Raw genomic sequence first — 25395 nt, 5'->3', positions numbered from 1 at the left:
GTTAGTCACATTCACTGCTAGTTTATTTTAAAATTTATTTCAAAATGTAACACAGTGAATGGATGTTTTCCACATTGTTTATTAATGTGCATGCGCACGTGTGTACACACACACACACACTGAGCCAGTTAAAGACCTCCCCCAAATAGTTACTAGATGTTAATACAGATGAAGTTTAGATAAATAACTTATTTGAAGTGAGGTTTCTGTGGCTTAGCAATGACTGTATCAATGTCAACTAAGAGGGCTACGTGTGTATTTCACCATGATGTCTTAGACCAAAATTCTCAAAGTTTAGAATATGAAGATTCTGTTGGTCAACATAAAAAAAAGTCCTTAAGCAAAGGAGATGGAACGGAATCAATTATTCCTGTCACAGAGTATTTAGTCCTCTGGAGAGCAATGTCGACCCCTCTTAGACACTGCAGACACTGACTATGCTGAACAGAAAAGTAGCCCCTATTCTAACTCCCCAGAGCAGGAAAGCCTTGTGAACCCACTGGAGAAGTTTCAACAGAAATGCTCAAACACAGCAGCGCTTTTATTAACAAGAACAGAGTAGCCTGGTCACAGGAAATCTAGGTGAGAAATATGATGATCTCTCGGGTGACAGAAATGAATACTAAGCATGGGGAGGCACCCATGTGTGTCTCACAACTGCTGAGTGTGAAAGTGACCTGCTAGCAATGAAAGACAAGAGCAACATTTACACCACAAAATGAATGCAGACCACGTTACTTCGAAAAAGGTAATGAAGGTCATGTCCCATAACCAGAAAGGGGAGCCATCTGATTATTAATGGGGCCAAATGCTCTTGTGGCTTTCAATACCGCCTGATATTGTTTCCTCTTTAAGATAAAGAGGTCAAAGTTTATGTTCTTGATAGTGGCCATTAAGTGTTCTGACTGAGAAGCCCAAACCCATTTGCCCTCAGAACACTGGGGCAAGAGTCAACTACTTGGAACACTGATACATTTTTTGAGGTCTTCAGTGGAACTAAATCAGTATGTTAACATAATCTGAAAATGGAAACAACAAAGGTACAAAGGAGTCAGATGTGCACAAATACACACACACGAGAGAGAGTCCCAATTCCAGTATCACAGGACAATTTATGGCTAAGATTATTTTAGACGGTGAGTTTCTGGCCACTCAGTTATTAAGATCCCTTTTCATCACATGATAGCTCTAAACACATACTTGGAATGCTCAGAAGATTCTACTTTTAGCCTTGTAAGACATAATTTAAGGTGAGACTTGATAGGAACATGTATCTTCACACTAGTTGAAACAGGAGAAACCCTGTCTATTTAAATCCCGGGAAACCTTAGATAATGTGTCGTATGCTGCCATCTTCAGGCCTCTCTCTGTAAAGCTATTTGGTATAAGCAGGCCAATTCGATGAGGCAGTCTGAGGAGGATGTCTTCGCATCTGAAGTGTAAGAAATCATTTCAGGACTATGGGGATGGAGGAGGGAGCTCTGTGCTTCCTGCTGTGTTACCTTTATTATGTTCCTAATGTCACTGACACTGGATTAAGAACAGCCTGCAACAAGTACACTGTCATCACCAGCCACTTTTCCCTCCTTTCTTCTTCTTCTGTTGCTGTTTCTTTTTGGTTGCTGGGGCGCCTGCAGGTTTCTGGTGTCTTGGGGGTACAATGTTACTTGCAGAGGACGATATTGTTGCCGCACTGCCGGGTCTCGGGGAGGTGGGTGGGCTGCTCACGGCTTTACTGGCATCCCTGAAATCATCAAACCAGAAAGGTTTTAGTCATTTAGAAATGTAATACAGGAGAAGGTGTAAGCACGTATGTGCGTGGATTTAACTTTCCATACCTAATAATTTCCCACGTGTTTTAAGGATGAATGTACCATCTCTCTATCCACGACTCTCTTGAAATTTTAAACCATTTTATACCTAAAGAAAGTGTAATATAAGCTACATGCCAAATGTAAGTTTAGAAAATCAGCTTTAAGTGACTTATAATTCTATGTAGAAATAGTTCACATTTATTTAAATTAAATTCGCATTTAAATGAGTCATTATCTTTAGTTTCTAAAGTAACTGTAATTACTTGTTAGGCTGTTTGGTGGTTTGTAGTGGTTAAACCCGGGCAAGAGCTCCCTCACTCCCTCATCCCCACACTTCCTACAATACCTTTTAACACTATAATCACATAGTTAAAGTGCTTGCTATAAAATCAGTATATTTTCTTCCTTTCACATACTGCATCCTTATCAAGGGCGGAGGTCTGTGTTTCTCACACAGCATATGAGGGAAGTCTTAAGACTTGAACCAGCCTCCAGGATGAACTGCATTCGGAGACTCCTGTTTTGCAGCCACAACTTACAGTTCAGAGGAGGCTCCTGCAGTCGCTCCCTGTGTTCCTTTTCCAATCTGGTCCTTCTTTTTACCCTTCTTTCTTCCTCGGTAATAAGAGCGCTCTCGCATTGGTAGCCATCTTTCTGGATCTGGGGTAACTTTTGGGTCATAATTCTTAGGCAGTTTTCCTAGAAATAATTGATAAATGAGAAATACATCTAGAACAGCTTCAAAATTGTCTAAATGGTGTGTTCATGGCTTGGAATAAATAACACAACTGGAATTAGAGGTGTGGTCTTGTTAGGGAAGTGTGTCACTGGGGAGGTGGAGCTTTGAGGTCTTATAAATATGCTGCCGCCTGGCCAGAGCCAGAGCCTCTTGCTTCTTGCTGGCTGCCTGTAGAAGACAGTCTTCTCCTTGTGGCCTTCAGATCAAGATGGACAACTCTTGGCTCCTCTTAGCACCAGGTCTGCCTGCATGATGCCACATTTCCCACCATAATGACAATGAACTAATCCTCTGAAACTGTAAGGTAGCCCCAGTTAAATGTTTGCCTTTATACAGTTGCCTTGGTCATGGTGTCTTTTCACACTAACGGAAACCCTGACAGACAGCAGCACTCTGAATTTAGATAAACTCTTAAGGGAACACTAATGTAAGAAAATGTTAGTTCCAGTCAAGATAAAAGTCAGTGTTTGAAAATACCATGAGAGAATAATAGCGTCTTTAGGTCCAGAGAGTTCTATTAGGAATACACTATTTTTATTGTTGAAAAAAGAATCTAAAGTCAGGTATGGTGATGCACACTTGTGGTTTGAGCACTTGGGAGGCTGATGCAGGAGGATTGCCTTGAGCTTGAGGCCAGCCTGGGCTATCTCAACACAGAAATCTAACATGCATTTTTTTTCTTCAAAGTCTTACCTTTCTTTTTCTTCTTCTTCTTTTTCAAATCTCCCTGTCTAAAAAGAAACTGGGAATCATTATTATTATTGAGATAATACACATTAAGTATAATATAAAACTTTTTACAATATAAATATGACCTATTCTTTGAAAAGAGCTATCATACCTAAGTTACCAAAGTATCCTCTACTGCAGTTATTTATACAAACAGAAGCCTACCATGTTTTAGTGAGTAACTGTTTGGCAAGAATTTGAAAATCAAGAAGCTCTTTGCTACAGAACATACACAGGTAATCTTTTAGGAGGACACAGAGATCAAGTTACATTGGTCATGGCCCTAGAAGGGAGGCGGAGGGATGGCAGAAGGGACACTCCTTACTTACTTTGCACTTCTTTGTAAAGACAAGGTCTCACTGTGCTGACCTGGAACTCACTGTGTGACCAGGCTGGCCTTGACTCACAAAGTTACCCTGCCTCTGCTTTCCAACTGCTGGGATTATAGGCAAACCTAACCTGTTTTTGTTTGCCCTTAAAAACATGTCTCACGTAGCCAAGGCTGGCCTCTAATTGATCCTCCTGCCTCTGAAGCATCGTGTCTTTCTCTCTCAACCAGACTGAGCATTCGTCTAACCATTCCACCTGCTATGATCCCAGCAAATCTCACATGAAACCTCCACTCCAACTGCTGTTGAAATCTATTTTTTTTAACTAGGTATAGCGACATTCATTTTTCATCCTAGCACTCAAAAGTGTGTGTGTGTGTTTACAGACTTTGAATTAGCAAAACATTACCCTTGTTCCTTTGGTTGGTTATCTCCAGTAACTTTTCCACCCTTCTTCCGAATGTAGGTAGCACCAGGAGAATTTTCAAGCGCCTCAACATCTACTTTTAGAGACATGCTATCCGATGAGGGCAGGTGTTTGCTAAGACTGGAGTAAGACAGGTGTTCAGGAACACAACATACGTTTGTATCTATCAACACATCTTTGCTAACAGAAAAATACTCTTTCCTGGATGGCCTTTATCAACAGCAAAAATACTCTTAAATCTCCTATAAAATAACAAGTCACATCAAATACACAGTATATATTCTGAAGGGGAAACTAATCAGCTCTCTCTTACCTCAGTGATCCAGTTCCAGGTACTTCCTAACTATCAGTGCGCACGCACAGCCTGGCTCAGTCAGAGGCTTTGACCAGTAGTTTCTTAGCAGCCTATAGACAACTCAATTCAGGGAACATGGCCTGATTTGTGTAGCACTCTGAACCCAAATTCATCAACTAGGATATTTAATTTCTTCTTCAAGTCCACGTTAGTACTGAACTCACTATACAGCCAAGGATGACCTAATTCTCCTGCTCCTGCCTTCCAAGTGCTAGGATGGCAGGAACATGCTACTATGTCCTGCCTGTTAAATCTTATCAGCAGTGTTTGCAACGGACAGGTATGTGACCCCTCCCCCACTTCATTACTGATACATAATTGAATATTTTGCTTTCACTAAGTGGAAGCAAGTCTATGAGTTGAAATTTTTTTCTTTCTTTTTCTTTTTTTTTTTTTGGTTTTTCGAGACAGGGTTTCTCTGTGTAGCCTTGGCTGTCCTGGAACTCACTCTGTAGACCAGACTGGCCTCGAACTCAGAAATCCACCTGCCTCTGCCTCCCGAGTGCTGGGATTAAAGGCATGCACCACCACGCCCGGCGAGTTGAAATTTCTAACAGAAAAATGTCTGCATGAAATCCAAGTACTAGCAGAGCTCTGGGCTTCCTCTCTAGCTAGACTACAGAGGATACGCCTTTGCTTTCTCTGGATCCACAAGCGAGTAAGCAGAAATAAGTTGGGCTAGGGTGTGAATATCTTTTGAATTCTGTCTGAAAGAAGAAATAAAAAAGTTAATAAACAGTTTATAAAATCACCACTAACATAAACAAGGGGATCCCCCATCACCCCCACAACAGCATTTCCCAGAGCTTACTTCCACAGCTGTTCTAGGTCACTGACTGCCTCCTTCTTCCGGCCATATTTGAGCTTGAAGTTTGCAGCTTCTCTTATCAAGGACAAATGAGCAGGGGATTTGGGCTACAGGTTCAACAAAACAAAATAAAATAGCAAAGTTTTAAGCTAAATGTCTAGCCTGTGAGTGAAGTCCTACTTACTATAAGCCCTTTAGAATGGGCCTGCTTACTAAATTCTCCATCTTCGTGTATGAAAGACCAAGTCATCAGTTTATGGAAAGAGCTTCTAAAAATACAAATGAGCTCTTTTGTTTCATCTTGCAGCTCTACCTTATGTATAACAATTGTATTTGAACCTGGCATACTTTTATAGAAATTAATTTCAGAGTCTAGGTAGCCTTCCAATTTTTAAATAGTGACTCACTATTTTAGTTCTCTGAAGTTTTTGGTTCAGTAGAACCCTTTATTACTGATGGAAAATATGCCCTTGTAACACTTTGCTCCACTCCTTTACCTGGTGGCTTTGGTACCACTGGATAGCCTGTGTGAAGACTTCGATGGCACTATCAATATCTTCCTCGTGGCTGTACATGGTCACCAATGCAGATACCTATGCAACAAAGGTCATGCGAACAAAGTCAACGAACAAGATTCTTCCTTCACTCTCAAAACATAGCTTTTTTTTCTTTTTTTTTTTTTTTAAACCACACTTTTTTTTTAAAAAAATTATTTTATTTAGAGTATACTGTAGCTGCTGTCTTCAGTCACACCAGGAGAGGGCATCGGATCCCATTACAGATGGTTGTGAGCCACCATGTGGTTGCTGAGAACTGAACTCAGGGCCTCTGGAAGAGCAGTCAATGCTCTTCCATCTCTCCAGCACCCTCAAAACATAAATTTTAAAAATTAAAAATAATAATGAATACAGATGAATGGGATCTCTGCCAGTCCTTAATTCCCCATAAACTTTATTCCTTTTAGAGAACTAAATTCCTAGAAGTACTTTTCCAAATAAGAATGCATTTATCTATAATACAGACCTTCTTCTAAAGCTGTGTCAGTTTGATAAGAGCAGACCATGAGGAATGAGCATTTGATACATTTATGCAAACTACTCCAAACAGGCAAGAGCCTGATGGGGAAGCTTCCAGCGCTGCTCAACTGTAATGTGGTCTAAGCTGCCAAAAGTTTACCCGGTGAATATGTGGGGCAGCAAAAGGACACGAAATAGAAAAAGGTTGCATTTTTAAGAGACCTTGGTGTAGCTGATGCAGTCTGGCCAGCGAGGTTAGAGGGAAACAACACACATGATGGCTACCTTGGATGTTAGCTTGACACACCAGGAAGCAGGAACCTCGCCTGAGAAACTGCTCCTATCAGACTGGCCCAGGGCTGCTCTGTGGGGCATGTTCTTAGTTGCTGATTGACATGGGCAGACCTAACCCACTGTGAGTGGTGCCATCCCTGGGCAAGTGGTCCTGGACAATATAAAAAACTGGAGCTGACTATGATCCTGGAGCAAGCCAGTAAATGGTGTTCCACAGCTCTGCTTTAGTTCTGGCCCCCAGGTTTCTGTCAATAATTTATTGGTTTACTGTAACCTGTAAGCCAAATGAATGAACTCTTGCCTCCCCAAAGTGGTTTTGATCAGTATTTTATCATAGCAACAGAAAACTGATTAGGTCAGGTAAATAGTATCAGATTCTGTAGTTATTAAGAAGATAATAAAGGAGTCCTCGCACAGTCTCTATGGAAACACAGTTCGTATGAAATGGATACTTTTATTTTTTGAAATGGATAAATTCTTTAAATAGAAAAAGGCGTATTTTTCAGTCATATAATGGTACAATTCTAATTAAAAAAAAAAAAACAAAACCCAACAACGCTAGCACAAGCCTTACGCTATGAATGAAGAGAGAGCACTGTGGAGATGTCCCCCATGTCCAGCTGTGCACAGCTGTGCTAGGTGAAAAGAACAGGAAGAAGACAGTTCTTGTTCTTTTACCACCAAACCAGTGAGTACTGGAAAGACAGTGTCACAGCTATGTAAACCTGAAAAGTTTTGAGCTATATCAATCTGGCTCTTTGAGACAGGGCTTCTCTCTGTAGTTATGGCTGGACTTAAAACTCCAAAAGATCCTCCTGCCTCTGCCTCCTGAGTGCTGGGACTAAAGGCATATGCCATCATGCCTGTTTTTTTGTTTTTGTTTTTGTTTTTTCTTTTTTTGTTTTTTCGAGACAGGGTTTCTCTGTGTAGCTCTGGCTGTCCTGGAACTCACTTTGTAGACCAGGCTGGCCTCGAACTCAGAAATCCACCTGCCTCTGCCTCCCAAGTGCTGGGATTAAAGGCGTGCGCCACCATCGCCCGGCTCATGCCTGGTTTAAACCTGCAATATTTGAATAAATTTATTGACCACTACTTTTAAGTTGTTTTAATAAAAACAAACAACAAAAACCCCAGACAATAACAATACCATACGCAATCTAGAAAAAAAGAGTTCCGATCTGCAATTGAGGCTGCCTTTTATGGAGAGTGTGGGGCCTAAGTGAGATGTAACTCATTTGACTACCAGAGCACAGAATGAAGTGTATCCCAGACAGACAGATACCTGTTATTATGCTACCTCATCACACATTAGGAGTCAGTACCAATGAAAGCAAACATAGGCAAGTGCAGACAGGCACACAGAAACTCACCATGCCTGGCTTGTGCCTCAGCTCCTCTATACTTCTCAGGATTAGACACGCTTTGGAAATATTACCTATGGAGAATAAGAAGAATCCCAGCACCACTAATGAGTAAAGCATACTGTGGAAAAAATACAAGAAAACTTACTCCCTGTCACTCCTCCTTGGGAAAGAGATCATCAGTTATATTTTGCAATATCTCTTACTACATAAGCTCTGGGAACAGTGATCGAGTGCCCACTGCTCACTTCTTAAGGGACTGGCCTGTACAAGATATATATATATATACACACACACACACACACACACACATATATATATATATATATATATGTATGTATGTATGTATGTATGTATGTATGTATATATATATATATATATATATATATATATATATATATATTGCATTGCTCTGTTTTGTGTGCTGAGAGTGTGCACGTGCTGAGTATGTATGTGACTGCACATGAGCATGGAGAAGAGGTGGGGTGTCCTCCTCACAGCCCCTCCTTCTCACTGTGGAGAGTCAGGGTCTCCCACTGAAACAGGCTTGCTGCTTTGGCTAAGCTGCATGGTTAACAACCTCCTAGGATCTGTCTGTCTCTAAGGGTGGAGTTTCAGGACGTACAGCCACGGCCAGTGTTTTATGTGAGTGTCAGGGATTCAAACTCTGCTCTTCATGTAACTCAGCATGAGCTCTTTGGCCCTGCACTGTCTTCAAGCCTGAAACCGTGTTTTCCTAAAGCTCACAGAGTCACTAAAGGCAGAGCTGGCCTTGCGACTCCAGGCTGTTGAATGACACCACTTCTTTTTCAGATGGCAACCTGAAGGAGGTAGGAGCCCCTCCCAAAAGGCCTTGAAATGGAAAACTGGTGGTAGAATTTCATGCCCACTGAGAACTTGAATAACCCAAAGCCTTCACCTTTGATTCTCAACCCCATTTCACTAAGGACCTCTGCTCTCCTCCCTTTTTCTTTTTTACAGTTTCTCCTAAATGCCAAGTGTTCTTCTCATTAACTTGTTGTCTAAGCCGCTGTGGAGAGCCTGAGCCATCTGATATCTGTAGCTATCACGGTCCATCCATCTGGGCTGTTCTACAAGCACATGTATCTACTAGAGCAGAGAAACTGAAACTTAAAACAAAGCAGCCCACATTAGCTTTTAACTCACAATCCTCCTGCTTCAGCCTTCAGAGAGCAAAGATTATAGTCAATGCTCTATGCCTAGCTGTAAATTTCATTCAATTTTGGTCAGTTTAAAATAGATACACGAAGATAGCAGCTAGCACACTGGACAACTCAATCCTAGATAATCAAGCTTAATTTAAAAAAACAAACGTAGTTTTCTGTTGCCTATCAAATGTATCAGACCTCATAATTTCTGTACATAGCAAAGTATAAAAAAAAACAACAAGAAAAAAGGAACAAGCTAAGACAGTGCAGCGTGCAAGGCAAAGGAACCTGTTCCTCACTTTGTACAGTCTCAGAGCCAGGCATCCCTACGTGAGACATCCCAGAAAAGGCAGGGCAGTGCTGTGCATCAAACGAAGCTCCTGCTCCTATGGGCCTTTAAGGCCTGAGACTCGTTCTAACACAGGACCAACTCAAGGGAAGGCCAGCTTCCTTTCTACTCAATCTGCTGAAGATCACAGTCAAAGATGCTTCAAACAACAGCTAAACTTTACCACTGAACAAAGAACTTAAAGTCAAAAATATTAATACCTTGGGAAATTTTCAATTGTGCCATGGTAAGCTTGATTTCAGCTGCATTTTCTGGATGTTGATCAGAGAATTCCTAAAATGTTTTTTAGTTGTGGGTAAAAACACATAAATTAAATTTATTCAACTGTAAGATATTACAATTACTTATCTAGGCTGTAAGATTTTAAAGTTAAGCTTAAAGTACTAAACTTCTGTTTTCAGGTCAAAATCTCCACCCGCCACCCCCTAAGACAAGGTTTCTGTGTGCAGCCCTGGCTGGCCTGAAACCCAACAGCTCCTCCTGCCTCTGGCTCCTTGGTGTTGGGATCAAAGGTGTGTGCCACCTCGAGAGACACTTTATTCAACCCCAGTGCTTTACAGCAAGGTCTCCAAGCAAGCTGCAATGATATCAGGTCCGCAGAAAGTCCCAATGGAAATACTCCAGACTTGTTTTAAAGAGCCGCTCATCTACTACCTTCTCAGCGGGGGTCCCTGCTGGGCAGCTTTCCCTCAGGGTGGCCCTATTTTTATCCTGTCCAATTTCCCAACCATCTAAACTCATGTAATAAGACAACTGGTCTGGGAGCCTCAAAACCAAGTCAGTGCCTCCCTGACTGATGATGTGGACTAGGACCCTCAGGCGCATTAATAGATCGCTGAAATGGGGTGGCGGCATAGCTTGCTATTGCAAGCCTAAAGCTCAATCCCCCAATTCTTGCTGAATGGATCTCCAAATGAAAAAGTATTCTTCAGAATTCACACAAGTTAACATAAGGCAACACATAAAAAAGTTCTAGCTTAAAAGTCAATGACCGTGACTCTGGAATTCAGTGGTGCATTACCTACTAGTCTGTGGGTTGTTACAGCATAACGCACCAGCAATGAAACAGCTTCACTACCTGACACCTCAGTAAGCAGGGAAGTTTCATGTCTTTACCTGAAGCAGCTCTATTGCTTTTGTATGCTGCTTTTCACGACAGAGCTGGGCGGCTTGGATTAGCACAGGCAGGAGATACTCAGGACTCTGCGACTGCAAGCTGGCAGCTATTTTTCGGCACTGTTCTGCCTAAAAGATGCCCCATCTTTATTAATAAGTGTATTAATAAAAGTAAACATTAAATAATCCAATATAAACGGATGGAGTAATCAGCTTGTAGAACAGTAGATGAAAAAAAATGCAGGATTAAGCAAATAAGTTTATAGCATCCATCTCATATTTTATTATTTTTATTTAGATTTATAGATTTATAACATACTGAATTAATTGATTTTAAGAGAGTTCTAAAAGCAGTAAGCAAAATGCAAGCTCTAAATGATCATCTGAATACCTAAATTCCAGGTATATAAAGTTTAGAATTTCTTCCTTTTTATATTTTTTTGTTTTTTGTTTTTCGAGACAGGGTTTCTCTGTGTAGCCCTGGCTGTCCTGGAACTCACTTTGTAGACCAGGCTGGCCTCGAACTCAAGAAATCCGCCTGCCTCTGCCTCCCGAGTGCTGGGCTTAAAGGCGTGCGCCACCACGCCCGGCTTAGAATTTCTTCCTTAAAGCAATACAGCAGATAGAAAAGCTACAGAAATATACTTCTTGCTGAAATGAAACATTAAGAAACCTTGACTCAGCTCTAAATAATAAAAATATTATAAATGCTTCTCATTTGTGGACTAAAGTCTTGTGCTCTATAGCATGAATTCAGAATCTAACTAGGATACAGATAAACAATTGAATCCGAGACAGGCAGATTTCTGAGTTCGAGGCCAGCCTGGTCTACAAAGTGAGTTCCAGGACAGCTAGGGCTACACAGAGAAACCCTGTCTCAGAAACCAAAAAAACAAAACAAAAACAATTGAATCCCTTGGGCTGGAGAGATGGCTCAGCAGTTAAGAGCACTAGCTGCTCTTCCAGAGGACCTGAATTCTAGGGATCTAACAGTAGGCACACATGTGGTACACAGACATATATGCAAACAAAACACATAAAGGAAAAAGAAAGAACTGAACTTCTTAACAGTTATGATTTGTGACACATCAAGTGAAATAAAAGCTGGATCTTAGCTCTGAATGGTGTCTTTAAAGATTCCACTGTATTTCAGAAAGAGTAGTAAGGAAAGTCAGGGAAGGGCTGGGCATGCAGCACAACAGCATGAACACGGCGAGGCCAATCATCAGCACAGTTAGACTAACAGCCTCTTCCAGCTGTTAACACCCTTAAACTTACTAACGCCATATGCTGAGAGGAGTGGGAGAATTAACTTAAAATTATTAATACTAAGGAAGGAAATAAGACAAAACACAAAGAGATCATACAAATACCCATTGTGCCTCATGTACCAAAGCAGTTCCAGGTCAGCCAGACAGAAAACAGACTTACCTGGTTTGTATACATGGCAAGCAAAGCTTTGTTAAACTCTATGGCTTGCAGCTGTCTCTTTGAGAGCTTGAACTCCACTCCTTCTGCATTGGTTAATTTCACTTTTTTCTTGGAGTCAAAGACATTTTGGTCCTGACAAAGAAAAGGCCACCCACTATTAGCAGAAATTTCTACGTACTCTTTTGGGACTCTCCTTTCCACTTATTTATTTCACATATACATAGCAAGAAAGCTTGTATACACCTATTGGTTGGGGTGCCTAAACTAACAAGACGTAGCCACATTTGCTTTGGGTTTTTGTGCATCTAAACAAAAATCACTGCAATTCATTTTTCCCAGTCTAGTTATAGCTATGAAAAGGCAGACATGAAAGTCTTTAGAAGCCAGGCATGGTGGCGCACGCCTTTAATCCCAGCACTCGGGAGGCAGAGAACAGGCGGATCTCTGAGTTCGAGGCCAGCCTGGTCTACAAAGTGAGTTCCAGGACAGCAAGGACTATACAGAGAAACCCTGTCTTGGGGGGGGGGGGGGGGGGAGTCTTTAGAGAGAAGAACAAGATTTTTGTTTTATCTTCCCATTGTTGATTTTTTTGTTTTTAGGTTTTGGTTTTCAGAGAGGGTTTCACTCTATAGCCCAGGGGGGCCTGGAATTCCCAGCCATTTCCTTCCTGCCTTGGCTGCTAAAGTGCTGAGGTGACAGGAGTGAACTGTCATGTCTGTTTGGTGTTTTTTGAGGACTAAATCAGGACATCACAAATCCTACTCACTTAAGACTACAAAGAATGTCCCTGCAGTTTCTACAAACCATGCCATTTAGAGTTTAGATACACAGTGAGGAAGGCAACAACCTTGCTTGAATCGTGGCTAAGTAAACCCCTATTCTTCTGCAACAGACACTCATGGAAGCCACTCTTAGGAGACAACATGCATGTAGCGCACTCACTATTTCCTTTGCCTAAGATCTTTTCTCAACTGGGTAGAAAAATGAAGAATCAACTCCTGAAACTTCTTGCAGAGCAACCAGTGTGAACTTTGCCCTCTGAAGGCTCTGAGTTCAACCCCCAGCATGAGGGGGGTGGGGGAAAACCAAAATTATCGAGTAGCTTGCATTTCTTAAGAAAGCAAGACAACTAAGCCATATAGCATTCTGAAAGCAAATAATCTATTGCAAACATGTTCTTATTTTTATTTTTTGAGACAGTCTTACATGGTTGGGGGTGGGGGGTAAGGTGACATTGAATTCTTAATCCTCCTGCCTCTACCTCCCAAGTGCTGGGACATGTGTGAACTACCCAAATGCCCATGCTTTTGAATCAAGTCTCTTACTGATTTATAGACTAAGTAAAAAATAAATCCTTGATGCTTCAAACCAATTTGAAGCCAGAAGCAGTGGTATGCTTCCGAAGTTCCTGACAAACAGGCTCTGTCAGAAGGAACCCTTGAATCCTGGAGCTCATGGGCAGCCTAGGTTGACAGAACAGGATCCTGACAAAAAGGGGCATTTCCTAATTAGTGCTCATGTATTACTTGTTATAAATTAATTCTTCATGCACGCAATGTGAGACTTCTCTCAAACTTTGTCATGACTTTTTGAAAAATTGTATTTTCAAGGTCTTCCATATGTTAATATCATTTAGTGTAATCTTAAATTTTATTTTTGGTACTTATCCCTTACTCTCAACTCATAAATTTTTCTTCATATGTAAAAATGCTGTTCTCTAACCTTTAAATCTTCAAGATCTGGCTTAAATTTACCAATTCAGAGACCTTTTGTCAAATACAGTAGTTAGGAGTTATGAAGATAAGAAATTTAACATACATAATTATTTTCAACATAAGAAAGAGGTGGGCTGTCCACCACCCACCTCTAAAGCAGGGTCTCACTCTATGCTCTGGGTTCAGCTTCTGAGTCCTGAGGTTATAGGCATGTACTACTAAGCCTGGCTTCTCAGGATGAGATTTAAGATTTTTTTTTTTTTTTTTTTTTTGGTTTTTTGAGACAGGGTTTCTCTGTATAGCCCTGGCTGTCCTGGAACTCACTTTGTAGACCAGGATGGCCTCGAACTCAGAAATCCGCCTGCCTCTGCCTCCTGAGTGCTGGGATTAAAGGTGTGCGCCACCATGCCCAGCTAAGAATTTTATTTCTTCAGTTATTACCTATTACATGAAGTATTTTAAACATAAAGTAAAAACTAGTAACGTGGAGTCAGGCATGAGGGCATATACTTTTAATCCTGGCCTTTAGTTTTAGGGCAGCCTCGTCTACACAAAGCTTCAGAGTAACCAAAGAGAGAACTTGTTCCAAAAACAAACAAACAAACAAAAAAAAAACCCTAATTGAAATAAAGTTTAACATATAAATTACATTTAGGTAGAGATGTATATTTAATATTTCATAATTCTTCCTCAGAATTGTATATCTGATAAAAAGCATTCATCCTGACAAATATTTCATAATTCAGTACTGCTAAACTCAAATGCCATCAATGTTTAGAAACCTATGCCATCCCACCATCCCAAATCTGGAGACCTCTATCACAGTACAAAGGTACAATAAGGTCCAGGGATAACCTTTGGTGTCAGAAAATGGTATCTTAATCCATGTTCTAACACTTCCTGGCAAAGACCTCTCCTACACACTGAACATAAGAAGTACTACCCAAAACACAGAGTATTTCAGAACTCCACATGGGACAGGGGAGATGGCTCAGTTAAGGGTTCAAATCCTAGTATCCACAACGGGTAGCTCACAACCATCTATGACTCAGCTCCAGTGTGATCGGACAATTCTAGCCTCCCTGGGCATCTGCACTCACATGCATGGACACACACATACACAAATGTAATTACAATGAAATCTTTAAAAAGGAAAAAATGTGGGCTGGCGAGATGGCTCAATGGTTAAAAGCCCCGACTGCTCTTCCAAAGGTCCTGAGTTCAAATCCCAGCAACCACATTGTGGCTCACAACCATCTGTAACGAAATCTGATACCCTCTTCTGGAGTATCTGAGGACAGCTACAGTGTACTTACATATAATAAATAAATAAATCTTTAAAAAAAAAGGCATAGCATGATAAAGCAAACATTAGTTGCTTCTCTTACTTTTACTAACTTGACTTCAAATCTCAATTTGAACTGTTTTTCCATCTAAACAATGTTGTACTTGGCAATTAGTATCATAGTAATTTGATTATCATAGCACTCTAAGTTACAAGTACCTACAGCCACACCTGTAATTTTTATAGAGGATAGGTGGGTAGGACAAACCAAGCACCTATGTATACCTTGTCCCCCTCCCTTAGGCACCCTCCAAAAGTTTAGCCTCAGGAAAGAAATGTAAAGCACCCATTCACTTATACACAGAGGCTCTAAACAAGGAAGGCAGAGCTTTACTAACGGCCAAGGCCTACAACTACAAAGATGATTTACTACTTGAATAAACATGGCAGAAACACCTATATTATGAATTAAAAATACTCTCCTCTACGATTTTGCTACACCTGAATTTCTTTTTGTCATGGAAAAAGAGACCCCACCCTAGAATAAAGCTGGGATAATGACGTTCTCAGCATAAACCACTATGTAGAAATTCCAGAGAGCTCCTACCTTATTAATGGTAATGATGTTATTTGCGATTACAGCGAGAAGTGCCACATCTGTTGGCCTGTGAACAAGCAATTGTTAATACCAAAACCACTTTCCACAGCAGCCCATAAGAGCCCCGCCCCGACTGCTGCTGCACTGTACCGACTCACTTCAGCTTGATGATCTGATTGTAGAGCTGCAGCGCCTCCTCTGTGCGACCCTGCAGCTGCATGATGTACGCCATCTGACCATGGATGATGGCCAGTTCCGCCTGGGGGTCCTCCTCAGCCCCATCCTAAGAACAAAGACAACACGGACGGGTCTTACCAAGTGACTTAGATATCTGAAATAGATACAGTCCTTATGACCTCATGTAACTTCAGGAATCTTCCCTGAGACTCAGTTTTGAGAATTGCCACTGTAGAGAACTGGGTATGGGACATGGGAAGGAGATCATAAAGAATATGATTACATACAATGTGGTAGTCAGTAACATGTGTTTTTGAAAATTTCTCCCCAAATTCCTAAAAGGTTTTCTTGCAAAAAAAATTTTAAAAGAATGCTGCTTAGGACTGGAGAGATGGCTCAGTGTTGAGAGTAAATACCACTCTTGTAAGGGGCCTGAGTTCAGTTCCCAGGACTCACCCAGCAGCTCACAACTGTGTGTAACTATATTTCCAGGGTATCCAAAGACCTTTTCTGGACTTGCTGGACATTTGCTCTCACACACAGAGACACATACATTAACATAATGAAAAGAAAATAAATCATAGGGGCTGGAGAGATGGCTCAATGGTTAAGAGCACTGTCTGCTCATCCAGAGGTCCTGAGTTCAATTCCCAGCACCACATGGTGGCTCCCAAGCACCTACAGTGGGATCTGATGCCCTCTGCTGTCGTGGAGGAGTACATGGAAATGGAGTGCTCGGATACGCGAATCTTTAAAGGAAGAAGAAGAGCACCAGCACCACACAGAAACAGCTCACTGCCTGGACTACACTTAAAGCAAGCAGCAGCTGGGCTGCTGTCACAGACCTGCAATCCCAATCACAGGGACACTGAAGCAGGGGAAACAAAGGTCAAACACCGCCTGGGCTACAGAGCAAGTTCAAGTCCAGCACAGGAGCCTTAGTGAGACTCCCATCTCAAAGTGGGGGAGGAGTTTGCTGGGTATGTAGCTCTGTGGGACAACGCTGCCTAGCATGCATGAGAGCCCTAGGTTCAATCTCCAACACCTAAAACAAACAAAAAAACAAACAAACAACAATAACAAGATATAAAAACCAGAGGTAGATAGCTTTCTTAATTCATGCTGGAGATGAAGCTAGTGTAACTTACACAATGAAGAATTAATCTCCGATCCTATCAGGAAGATTGGCCGGGGTGCATGCACAGTGAATATCCTAAGTTACGTTTTACAAGATTTAACTTTTACTTATATGTCTGTGGAGCAGCTGTAAGCCATCTGACCTGGAGCCGGGGACTCGGGAAGAGCAACGAGGGCTCCTTACCCTTTGAGCTGCCTTCCCACCCCCATCTACTTTCTTATTTGAGATGGACTCTCACTTGCTTGGAACTTGCTGATCCAGGTCGGCTGCGGGCTCCTGGGATTACCTGTCTCCACCTCTGGATGGCTGGGATTCATCACGCCCATGAACACAGCAAATCCAATCCACAGCATCAGCTTACAGAGCAGGCCATACATATCTCCCCAGCACGCAGTACCTGCTCTCTTACTAACCTACATTAACCCGGTGAAGGTACACTGGCTGGGTGGTATGAGATGCTTGCTTATTCCCAAACACATGATTTCATTTGTGTTTGATAGAGAACATTAAAATTAAATATTTTTATATAAATATAATAGTTATATTCACTATTATATAAGCATAAATATTTAACATTATATTTAATATTATATAATTATAAAATTAAATAGCAAAAGAATCACAAGTGCAAAAAGATGCTTGTTTCAATGCAAATTATATAGAATACACAGAGAGATTTGCTGAAGGCAAGTCCTAAAGAAAATCAGTCAGTGCTTCCACGGGAACCAAGTGCAGGGCCATCTGCCCCACAAAGCTGAATGAAGCCTCCTAAACTAGCATTAGTCAAAACATTACACTTGGTTTTTTTTGAATACTTACTGAATCTTCTGAAAATGAACGGCGACAAAGATCTATAGGAGAAAAACAGTTTTAAAATTAGCATCATTGAGCAAATCCTATTTTTTTAAGCAAAAACTAGTTCCTGAGCAGATTTCAAACAGTCTACCAACTGACATCTGTTCTTAGGCCTAAGTTTTATTTTTTAATTTTTCATATTAGATTTGTGTTTGTCTGCATCTGTGCGCCTGGAGTTATATATGGCTGTAAGTCACCTGTGGGTGCTGGGAATCAAACCTGAGTTGTCTGGAAAAGCAGTCAATGCCCTCACCGGCTGAGCCGTCTCTCAGGCCCACCACAGCTCTTTATGTGAGGACTGCACTGGGAGAGAATTCACTCAGGGCGAGCACTACTGACCACACTATTCCCCCAGATCCCAGGAACAATCAACAACAACACAGAAACTTGTGCTATTTATAAGTTCTTGTTCTCCTAAGTATCCCTTCAATTGATCTGTTCCCTTGTTTTTTGAGACAAGATTGCTCCAGAAGACCCTGGTTGTCCTGAAACTCTCTATAGACCTAGCTGGCTTCAAACTCAGAGAGATCTGCCTGCCTCTGCCTCCCAAATGCTGGGATTAAAGGTGTGCGCCAGCACCGCCCCATTCAGTTGATCTTTATGCAAGCATATATGTGAATCTAACCTAAATATTTCTTTAAAATTCTAGAAATGGAATTCTTGGATAAGAAAGTGCACCAAGAGTATGCCTGGTGCCCATGGAGGCCAGAAGAAGGCGTCAGATCCCCTGGGACTGGAGTGATAGCTGGTTTGAAGTTAAATTTTAAAATCGGCTCCACACCACCCAAGCCTTCTTTCACTCTCTCCTCCTACTTTCCTATTTTCTGTTTTGGTGCTGGAGATTGAACCCCCAGCCTCTTGTTTGCCTAAATACCCCTTCAATTCATCTTCTGGATTGTCTGTTTTTCGAGAAAGGATTTCTCCAGAAGACCCTAGCTGTCCTGAAACTCTTTGTAGGCCTAGCAAGGGGCTAACTAGACCCCTAGCATCCTGTTTTTATATCAAAGTCTTTAAAGCATGAAATGCATGTAGAAACATAATAAATGGGCTAAAATATCCTTGAGTGGTAGAATAAATATACAGTTTATATATATATGCATGTACACAAGAGTAATATGTTTTACTTAGATAGAAATAATAGAATAACAACTAATACGTATGGAATGATTTTCTTTAAAAATTTTAAAATGTAAACTTATGGCTTCTATTCTGTGCATGCTATGTCATGTGGAAGCAAGAGGACCCCCCCGTCAGATTAGTGGCAAGTGCCCTTGCTTGATGAGCCATTTCACTGGTCCAGAAATGATTTTTTTCTTTTTACATACTGTTTTGTCACAGTAAAATAATGCCAATTATTTTACATTTAGTATTCCTATAGCCCACGCAAAGACCTACTCTTTAAACTTAAACTTTATAAACTTCTTTAACTCTTAAACAAGAATAGAGATAGGGCCAATGGGAAACAGGCTAGATAAACTCCTCAAAATTCTCACTACTCCAGGAACTTTCACCAAATGATTTTACAAATGTCAAATGCAATTTTGGGACTGTCTAAACGTATATAAGCCACACTGTATTTATAGACAGCATTAAAAACTCCCAACCTTCAGCTTTTTGCAGGATTTTCATGGCCTGGGTCAGCTGGCCTTGCCCTATCAGTGCACATGCAGCGTTGTAACAGAGCTCGTGTGTGCCTTCTTGGAGACCCAAGTTCTCCTGCCACAGAGAGAAATGCCCGTCAGACAGTAGGCGTGCGTATCTGCTCACGGCTGGGCCGCGTGGGTCAGAAGCACACTCACAGGAACCACTTTTTCCCAGTTGCTCTGAGCGGCAACGACCGCTGACAGGTTTGTTTTCCTCTCCTCATCATAGTCGTCCTGGGAGTTCCGGACAAGATCTCTGTACACAGCCAAGCACTCATCGTAGCGTTCCAGGCGGTACAGCTGAGGGCCAAAGCGAGAGGTCAGAGGTGACTAACACAGTCTTAGTTTCCAGACCACACTAATGTTTTCTGGAACTAAGAAGGGAATGTGAAAACACAATATGGACAAGCCAAGCGTTTATCTTTATATATATGTTTTTAACTAGTTTTGTGTGCTAATTCTTAGAAAAAGTTACTTGAGAAGAATCTATATTATAGTACATATTTGAAAGCTCTTTATCTTAGCTAAATGCCTAAAGTTTGTGAAAGGAAATCTTTGTTTAGAAGTCTATGCTGTTACCTAAGTTGCAATGAAAAAGAAAAAGCCACACAAAATGATTACTAAGTGCCAGTAAACAGAAGAAAAAAATCAATGCTAACCAAAGACTTAGAATTCCTTAGAAGTTCACTTTTTGTTACTCGGCAATCAGATATTGCACATAATGATAGTAGTACTAACAAAAAAGTCATACAACAAAGTTAAGCTGATCTTAAAGGACAGTAACAGGGTTGGGTGTGGTGGCACATGCCTTTAAACCCAGCACTCAAAAGGCAGAGGCAGGCACATCTTTGTGAGTTCAATGCCAGGCTAGTCTACACAGCATATTCCAGGCCAACCAGAGCTAGATAGTAAGACAGACCATGTCTCAAAACAAAGCAAACAGACAAAAGGATGGTAACAGCTGCTACCCTGGATCAGTTAGTTCCCTCTGTGTGACCTGGACTGGTCTGGAATCCACGCTACAACTACCCAGATAACCCAACCTCTGTCCTCTCAGCATTAATACCACTTTCAGATCAGGCTTAATTTTGTCTCAAGTCCTTAGAGGCTGGAGAGAGCTCTGTGGTTAAGAGTACTTGCTTGTTCCTGCAGAAACCCTGGGTACCATCTGTACCTCCAGTTCTAGGGCATCTGACGCTGTCTTTTGACCTCCATAGGCACAAAACAAGCATGTGACGGACATGCTATATATGCAAGCAAAACACCCATACATATATAAAATGAATAAATCTAATTTTAATAAATTTCAAAAAGGTATATTTTCAAGCCGGGCGTGGTGGCGCCCACCTTTAATCCCAGCACTGGGGAGGCAGAGGCAGGCGGATTTCTGAGTTAGGGGCCAGTCTGGTCTACAGAGTGAGTTCCAGGACAGCCAGGGCTACACAGAGAAACCCTGTCTTGAAAAACAAAAACAAAAAAACCCCAAACAAACAAAAAGTATAGTTTTACAAATAAAATATATATAGTACAGAAAAAGTCTCCCAAATCCCTATCTTTCATAATTGTCCTATTTTAAACTTAGAATACTAGTTTAATATTAGGAATATTGTCTCAACTACATACATAGCTCAATGGCCTTTGCCTTTCTAATCAGTAGTTCAAGTGTTATGCAATGGCCCCGAAGAAGTCCTAGTTTATAGAATACTCTGTACAACTCTCCCAGTGAAGAGCAAGAACAGAGGATATGCCCAACCAACCCTCAAGAACTAGATTGACGGTTCATTTTGTGGAGCATCAAGATTTCCTCATCCCTGCTCCATGGTAGGGTAGAGCAATGTTTACTTCAGGTGGTTGCCAACAGATATTTAAAGCAGTAGTTACCACTTGTCCATAAAGCTCCTTCAGTTTGTCTGTCTGCTGGGTGGCACTCTCTATTGTCTTCAAGGCATTCTCAATTCTGTTCAACCTGTACTCGCAATATGCCTTCTCAAAGGACAGGGAGTTACTGAAGGAGAAATCAGAAACAAAACCAGATCTGATTATTATCTAATAATGTACAAAGCTCTATATATGCCGGATTGCTCCAAGCACTTGATACACGTGTAGCTTGTTTTTGCTACTTTGTGGGCTCTTCTTTTTCCCACCCTTTCTATCCCCCTTCCATCCCCAATCACTTAGGTAGGAGAGAAAGAAGGATAGGAGGGAAGGAGAGAGGGAAGGAGGGGAAAAGGGAGGGAGAGAGGGAAGGAGGGAGAGAGAGAGAGGGAGAGAGAGGGAGAGAGGGAGGGAGAAGGAGAGAGGGAGAGGGGGAGGGAGGGAGAGAGGGAGGGGGAGGGAGGGAGAGGGAGAGAAGGAGGGGGAGGGAGAGGGAGAGGGGTAGAGGGGAAGGGGGAGGGGGAGGGGGGAGAGATCCCTGAATGCGCTACATCCATGTCCTCATCTGCTCTTTGTTTTCATGACTTCTGACAAAACTACTGGCATTTTGAAACAAATATCAAATAGGGCAATCATGGAAGAGATCAATACAAGATTTCCTGAGCTACAAGGACAACCCAAATACTTAAACGGGCTACATCTTGGGACTGGGGATGTAACTCAGCTTGTCTAGTACCTCCGCAGCCCTGGGTTCTATACCCAGCACCCTACAGCTGGATGGCGGTCATGTCTGCTGTCTCAGCACTGGGGAAGAACAGGCCGAGGTCAGAGAGCTAACCTCTTACTCAGCTCCTGAGGAGCTTCAGGCTAGGATGGGAGACGATGTGACACAAGGTCTCCATAGGAGAAAGGTTCTTAAATCTACTTAATAAAATATACAATACTTGTTAACTTGTTCATGAAGAAAATAATTTAAAAAAATAATTAGAAATAAAATATGGTATCTATAAGTGACTGGAAAAGATTCAATCAAGCAAGCAGTTATTTAAACCCCAAGATTTAAAACTCACCCACATTAAAGTGATATTTAAAATTAATTTTGAAGTTTTGACTATAATCCCCACCGAGGAAAAACTTATCAAAGCAAATGTAAAAAAGTAGCAATTCAGGAAGTTCATGTTCTGTGAAATGATAAAAGAGATTTTTTTAAAAAGCCATCAATAATTGAAAATGAACAACTCAAAGGTCTTGGCCTGAACAATTAATGGATGGCGGTGGGTCAGAGGTTAGGTCAAGTTCACCTTAAAGACCTCTATTGGTAGCTGTTTATATGCTGTTAGCTTACACATGTCTAGTCTATAGATACATGATTGTTTTCTCCCTAGATTCTCCCTCCAGGAACCATTACCAGCTCCCCCACTCCACCTTTAGAAACAAGAGTCTTATTTAGTACATAGCCCAAGACAGCTTCAAACTAGAAATTTTGCCTGTCTCTTGCATGCTGGATTACAAGCATAAATTGTTTATGTAACTCGTTTCACATTTACATTCTGCATTCTTTTATGTTTTACCCCCTTCTTAGCAGTTCAAAAGAAAGACAGCTCAGCTGGGCGTGGTGGCGCACACTTTTAATCCCAGCAGTTGGGAGGCAGAGGCAGGCGGATTTCTGAGTTCGAGGCCAGCCTGGTCTACAAAGTGAGTTCCAGGATAGCCAGGGCTACACAGAGAAACCCTGTCTCAAAAAACCAAAAAAAAAAAAAAAAATAGACAGACAGACAGACAGCTCTGGAAATTGTGGCACATCCCATCATTCAGGAGGCTGAAGCAGGACTGCACAGTTTAAAACCAGCTTGCGCTACATAGTGAGTTCCAGGCCAGCAAGGATTAGATCAAACAAACACACAAATGCAAAACAAGAAAAACCCAAGAAAACAGAAAACAAGTAAAGAAAAAAAAAAAAACACAAACAAAATAAAATTCTGAAATTCTTCCAACAGTCCAGCAGAAAGGAACCAAGATCACTACTTTGTCTTCCAACTTCAGAAAGACCAACGAAAAAGGAAAGAGAAGCAGGCCAAAGGTAAAGCGCAGAAGAGAGCAATGGGAGGTGAGCAATGGGCGAGGTGATAGCGATGGCCAAAGTATTTCCAATGACAGTAACTAACAATAACGACAGCAACTAACAGTCACTTACTTGGCTAACACTTTGGTGTGAGTATTGATGACATTCAAGGCTTCTTTGAAACTTCCATTCTGGATAAGGCAAACTACTTTACAGTGCAGGGCAGTGACATCATCCTTGTTGATCTGCAATACTAGAGAACAGTGTTTAGGAGAGCCATTTCTAAATCCATTCCTCTTGCACACTTTTACTAAATACAGACGAGAATCCAGCTTGCCTAACGAATGTGAGGCCCACAGTCTAATCTTCAGCACTGTAAAGCAAACAAAAAGTACAATGTAGGGCTGGAGAGATGGCTCAGTGGTTAAGAGCAACGACTGCTCTTCCGAAGGTCCTGAGTTCAAATCCCAGCAACCACATGGTGGCTCACAACCACTCGTAATGAGATCTGATGCCCTCTTCTGGTGCATCTGAAGTCAGCTACAGTGTACTTAGATATAATAATAAATAAATCTTTTGTTAAAAAAAAAGTACAATGTAGACATGATTTATCTTTAGAGTGTTCTAAAGAAATATTCAAAATTTCCCTTTCCCATAAAGAGATCAAAGGGAAATACAAAGAACTCAGGCGGCCACGGCTCTATGCCAACAGCGTGTCAAGTGTCAAAATGACTAGGACCATGGTTCCCCTCGCTCCTAGTCAACCACAGGAATCCAATTCTCACTTTACGAGTCGTCGAAGGGACTTCTAGAAATTAATAGACAGGGCTGAAGGGACAGTCTTGGCTGATCAAAGAAGTGCTACAGAGTTTTATACCGATACTAAATATTGGTTGTAGGCCCACTGAAGGGCTAAAGTGAATTCAAGTAAGTTTGGCAATCATCAATTCTAATTAGTAGCTGTCTTCCTTAATGCACTGTGGCCACTGTCACTACTTTTATAGGAACTCAGGAACCCGAAGGTTTAAAGTGTATATTACTGTGATAGCCTTTATGTAACTGGGGCTTTGTACAGCTGAAGGGTTTCATAGTTACATCACCAAACCTGACACACACAGGTGTATCTACTGTACAAAATATAGCACGGCCATATTACAGGCACATAGTGATGAATAACAACTTATGGAATCTCATACTGAAGGCAACTAAAATTTGAAATTATAACTTATGGGGGCTAAAAATGCAGGTTAGTTTCCTTACGTTATTTTAAATGTTGGGACGCTCACTCACTCACTCTCTGGCTAAACACTACGGGGAAGACTTTGTGCGTGGAAATGAATAACGACTTGATATTCACACCTTTCCAATCTGCAACGCTTCCACCTTGTCTGCAACAGAGCGGATGCTACGTGTCCAGACAGGTTTCCTTCCCCGGCCCCAGCCCCAGTCAACAAGTTTCCTCCATGACACTGTCCTGATCCCTTCACTCAAGATGAACGAAGAAAAGTCAATCTGACATCTTTGCAAAATCCCGCCGCGGAGACGACACGAAAAACATTTTGGGAAGCGGTTCCGGACGCCATGGTCTCTTTAAGTCCCCCCTCCCCCTCGCGCCCGGTCTCGCGGGGACAGAGGGAAGTACACGTGGCCTTAAGCGACCGAGCTCGGGCCGCCGGTGGCCGTGGGACAGCGACCCGCCCCCGGGCTTGGGGCCGAGCCTGAGGACGCAGCGATCCCCCTCCGCGCTGTGCCGAGGGGTCGCACGCTCGACCCAGGAGATGTCCTCCTCCCGACAACCCGGGCCGCCGGGACACTTACTCTTGTTGACAGTCTTGAGGGCACGCGTGAAGTCGCTGTTCTGCCCATAACGGTTCACCTCACTCCACAGCGCAGGGACTGACACCCCACCACTGCCGCCGCTCGCCATCTTGGAGGAGGTGGGGGTGAGGTGGGGGAGGGGGGTGGGAGGAGCAGGGCGACCTCTGCCCCGGAAGAGGATCTCGAAGTTGGCTCGGCGAAGGAGGAAGTTGATGGTTGCTAGGCGGCCGGGAGTCGCGAGCTGGTCTGTCCCAGAGCTAGCGTCAGAAATCGGTTTTTAATTTTTTCTGTC

General features: G+C 42.0%; 1 protein-coding gene across 1 annotated transcript; it reads right to left on the bottom strand.

Moving 5' to 3' along the window:
* Srp72 (signal recognition particle 72) lies at positions 1 to 25235 on the bottom strand. The gene is made up of 19 exons (NM_025691.1): positions 25104 to 25235; positions 23418 to 23538; positions 21230 to 21353; positions 19505 to 19648; positions 19310 to 19421; positions 17670 to 17701; positions 15694 to 15818; positions 15545 to 15602; positions 11938 to 12069; positions 10507 to 10635; positions 9591 to 9663; positions 7882 to 7946; positions 5699 to 5794; positions 5205 to 5308; positions 5023 to 5100; positions 4021 to 4158; positions 3247 to 3284; positions 2354 to 2513; positions 1 to 1744 (listed from the first exon to the last, which is right to left on the bottom strand). The coding sequence occupies exons 1-19, from the start codon at positions 25210 to 25212 to the stop codon at positions 1567 to 1569; spliced, it is 2016 nt and encodes a 671-aa protein (NP_079967.1). The 5' UTR covers positions 25213 to 25235; the 3' UTR covers positions 1 to 1566.
* Positions 25236 to 25395: the final 160 nt, after the last annotated feature.

Source organism: Mus musculus, chromosome 5 (genome assembly GCF_000001635.26).
Source record: "Mus musculus strain C57BL/6J chromosome 5, GRCm38.p6 C57BL/6J".
In the NCBI taxonomy this organism is placed as follows: domain Eukaryota; kingdom Metazoa; phylum Chordata; class Mammalia; order Rodentia; family Muridae; genus Mus; species Mus musculus.
This window is presented reverse-complemented; position numbering and strand designations above follow the sequence as displayed.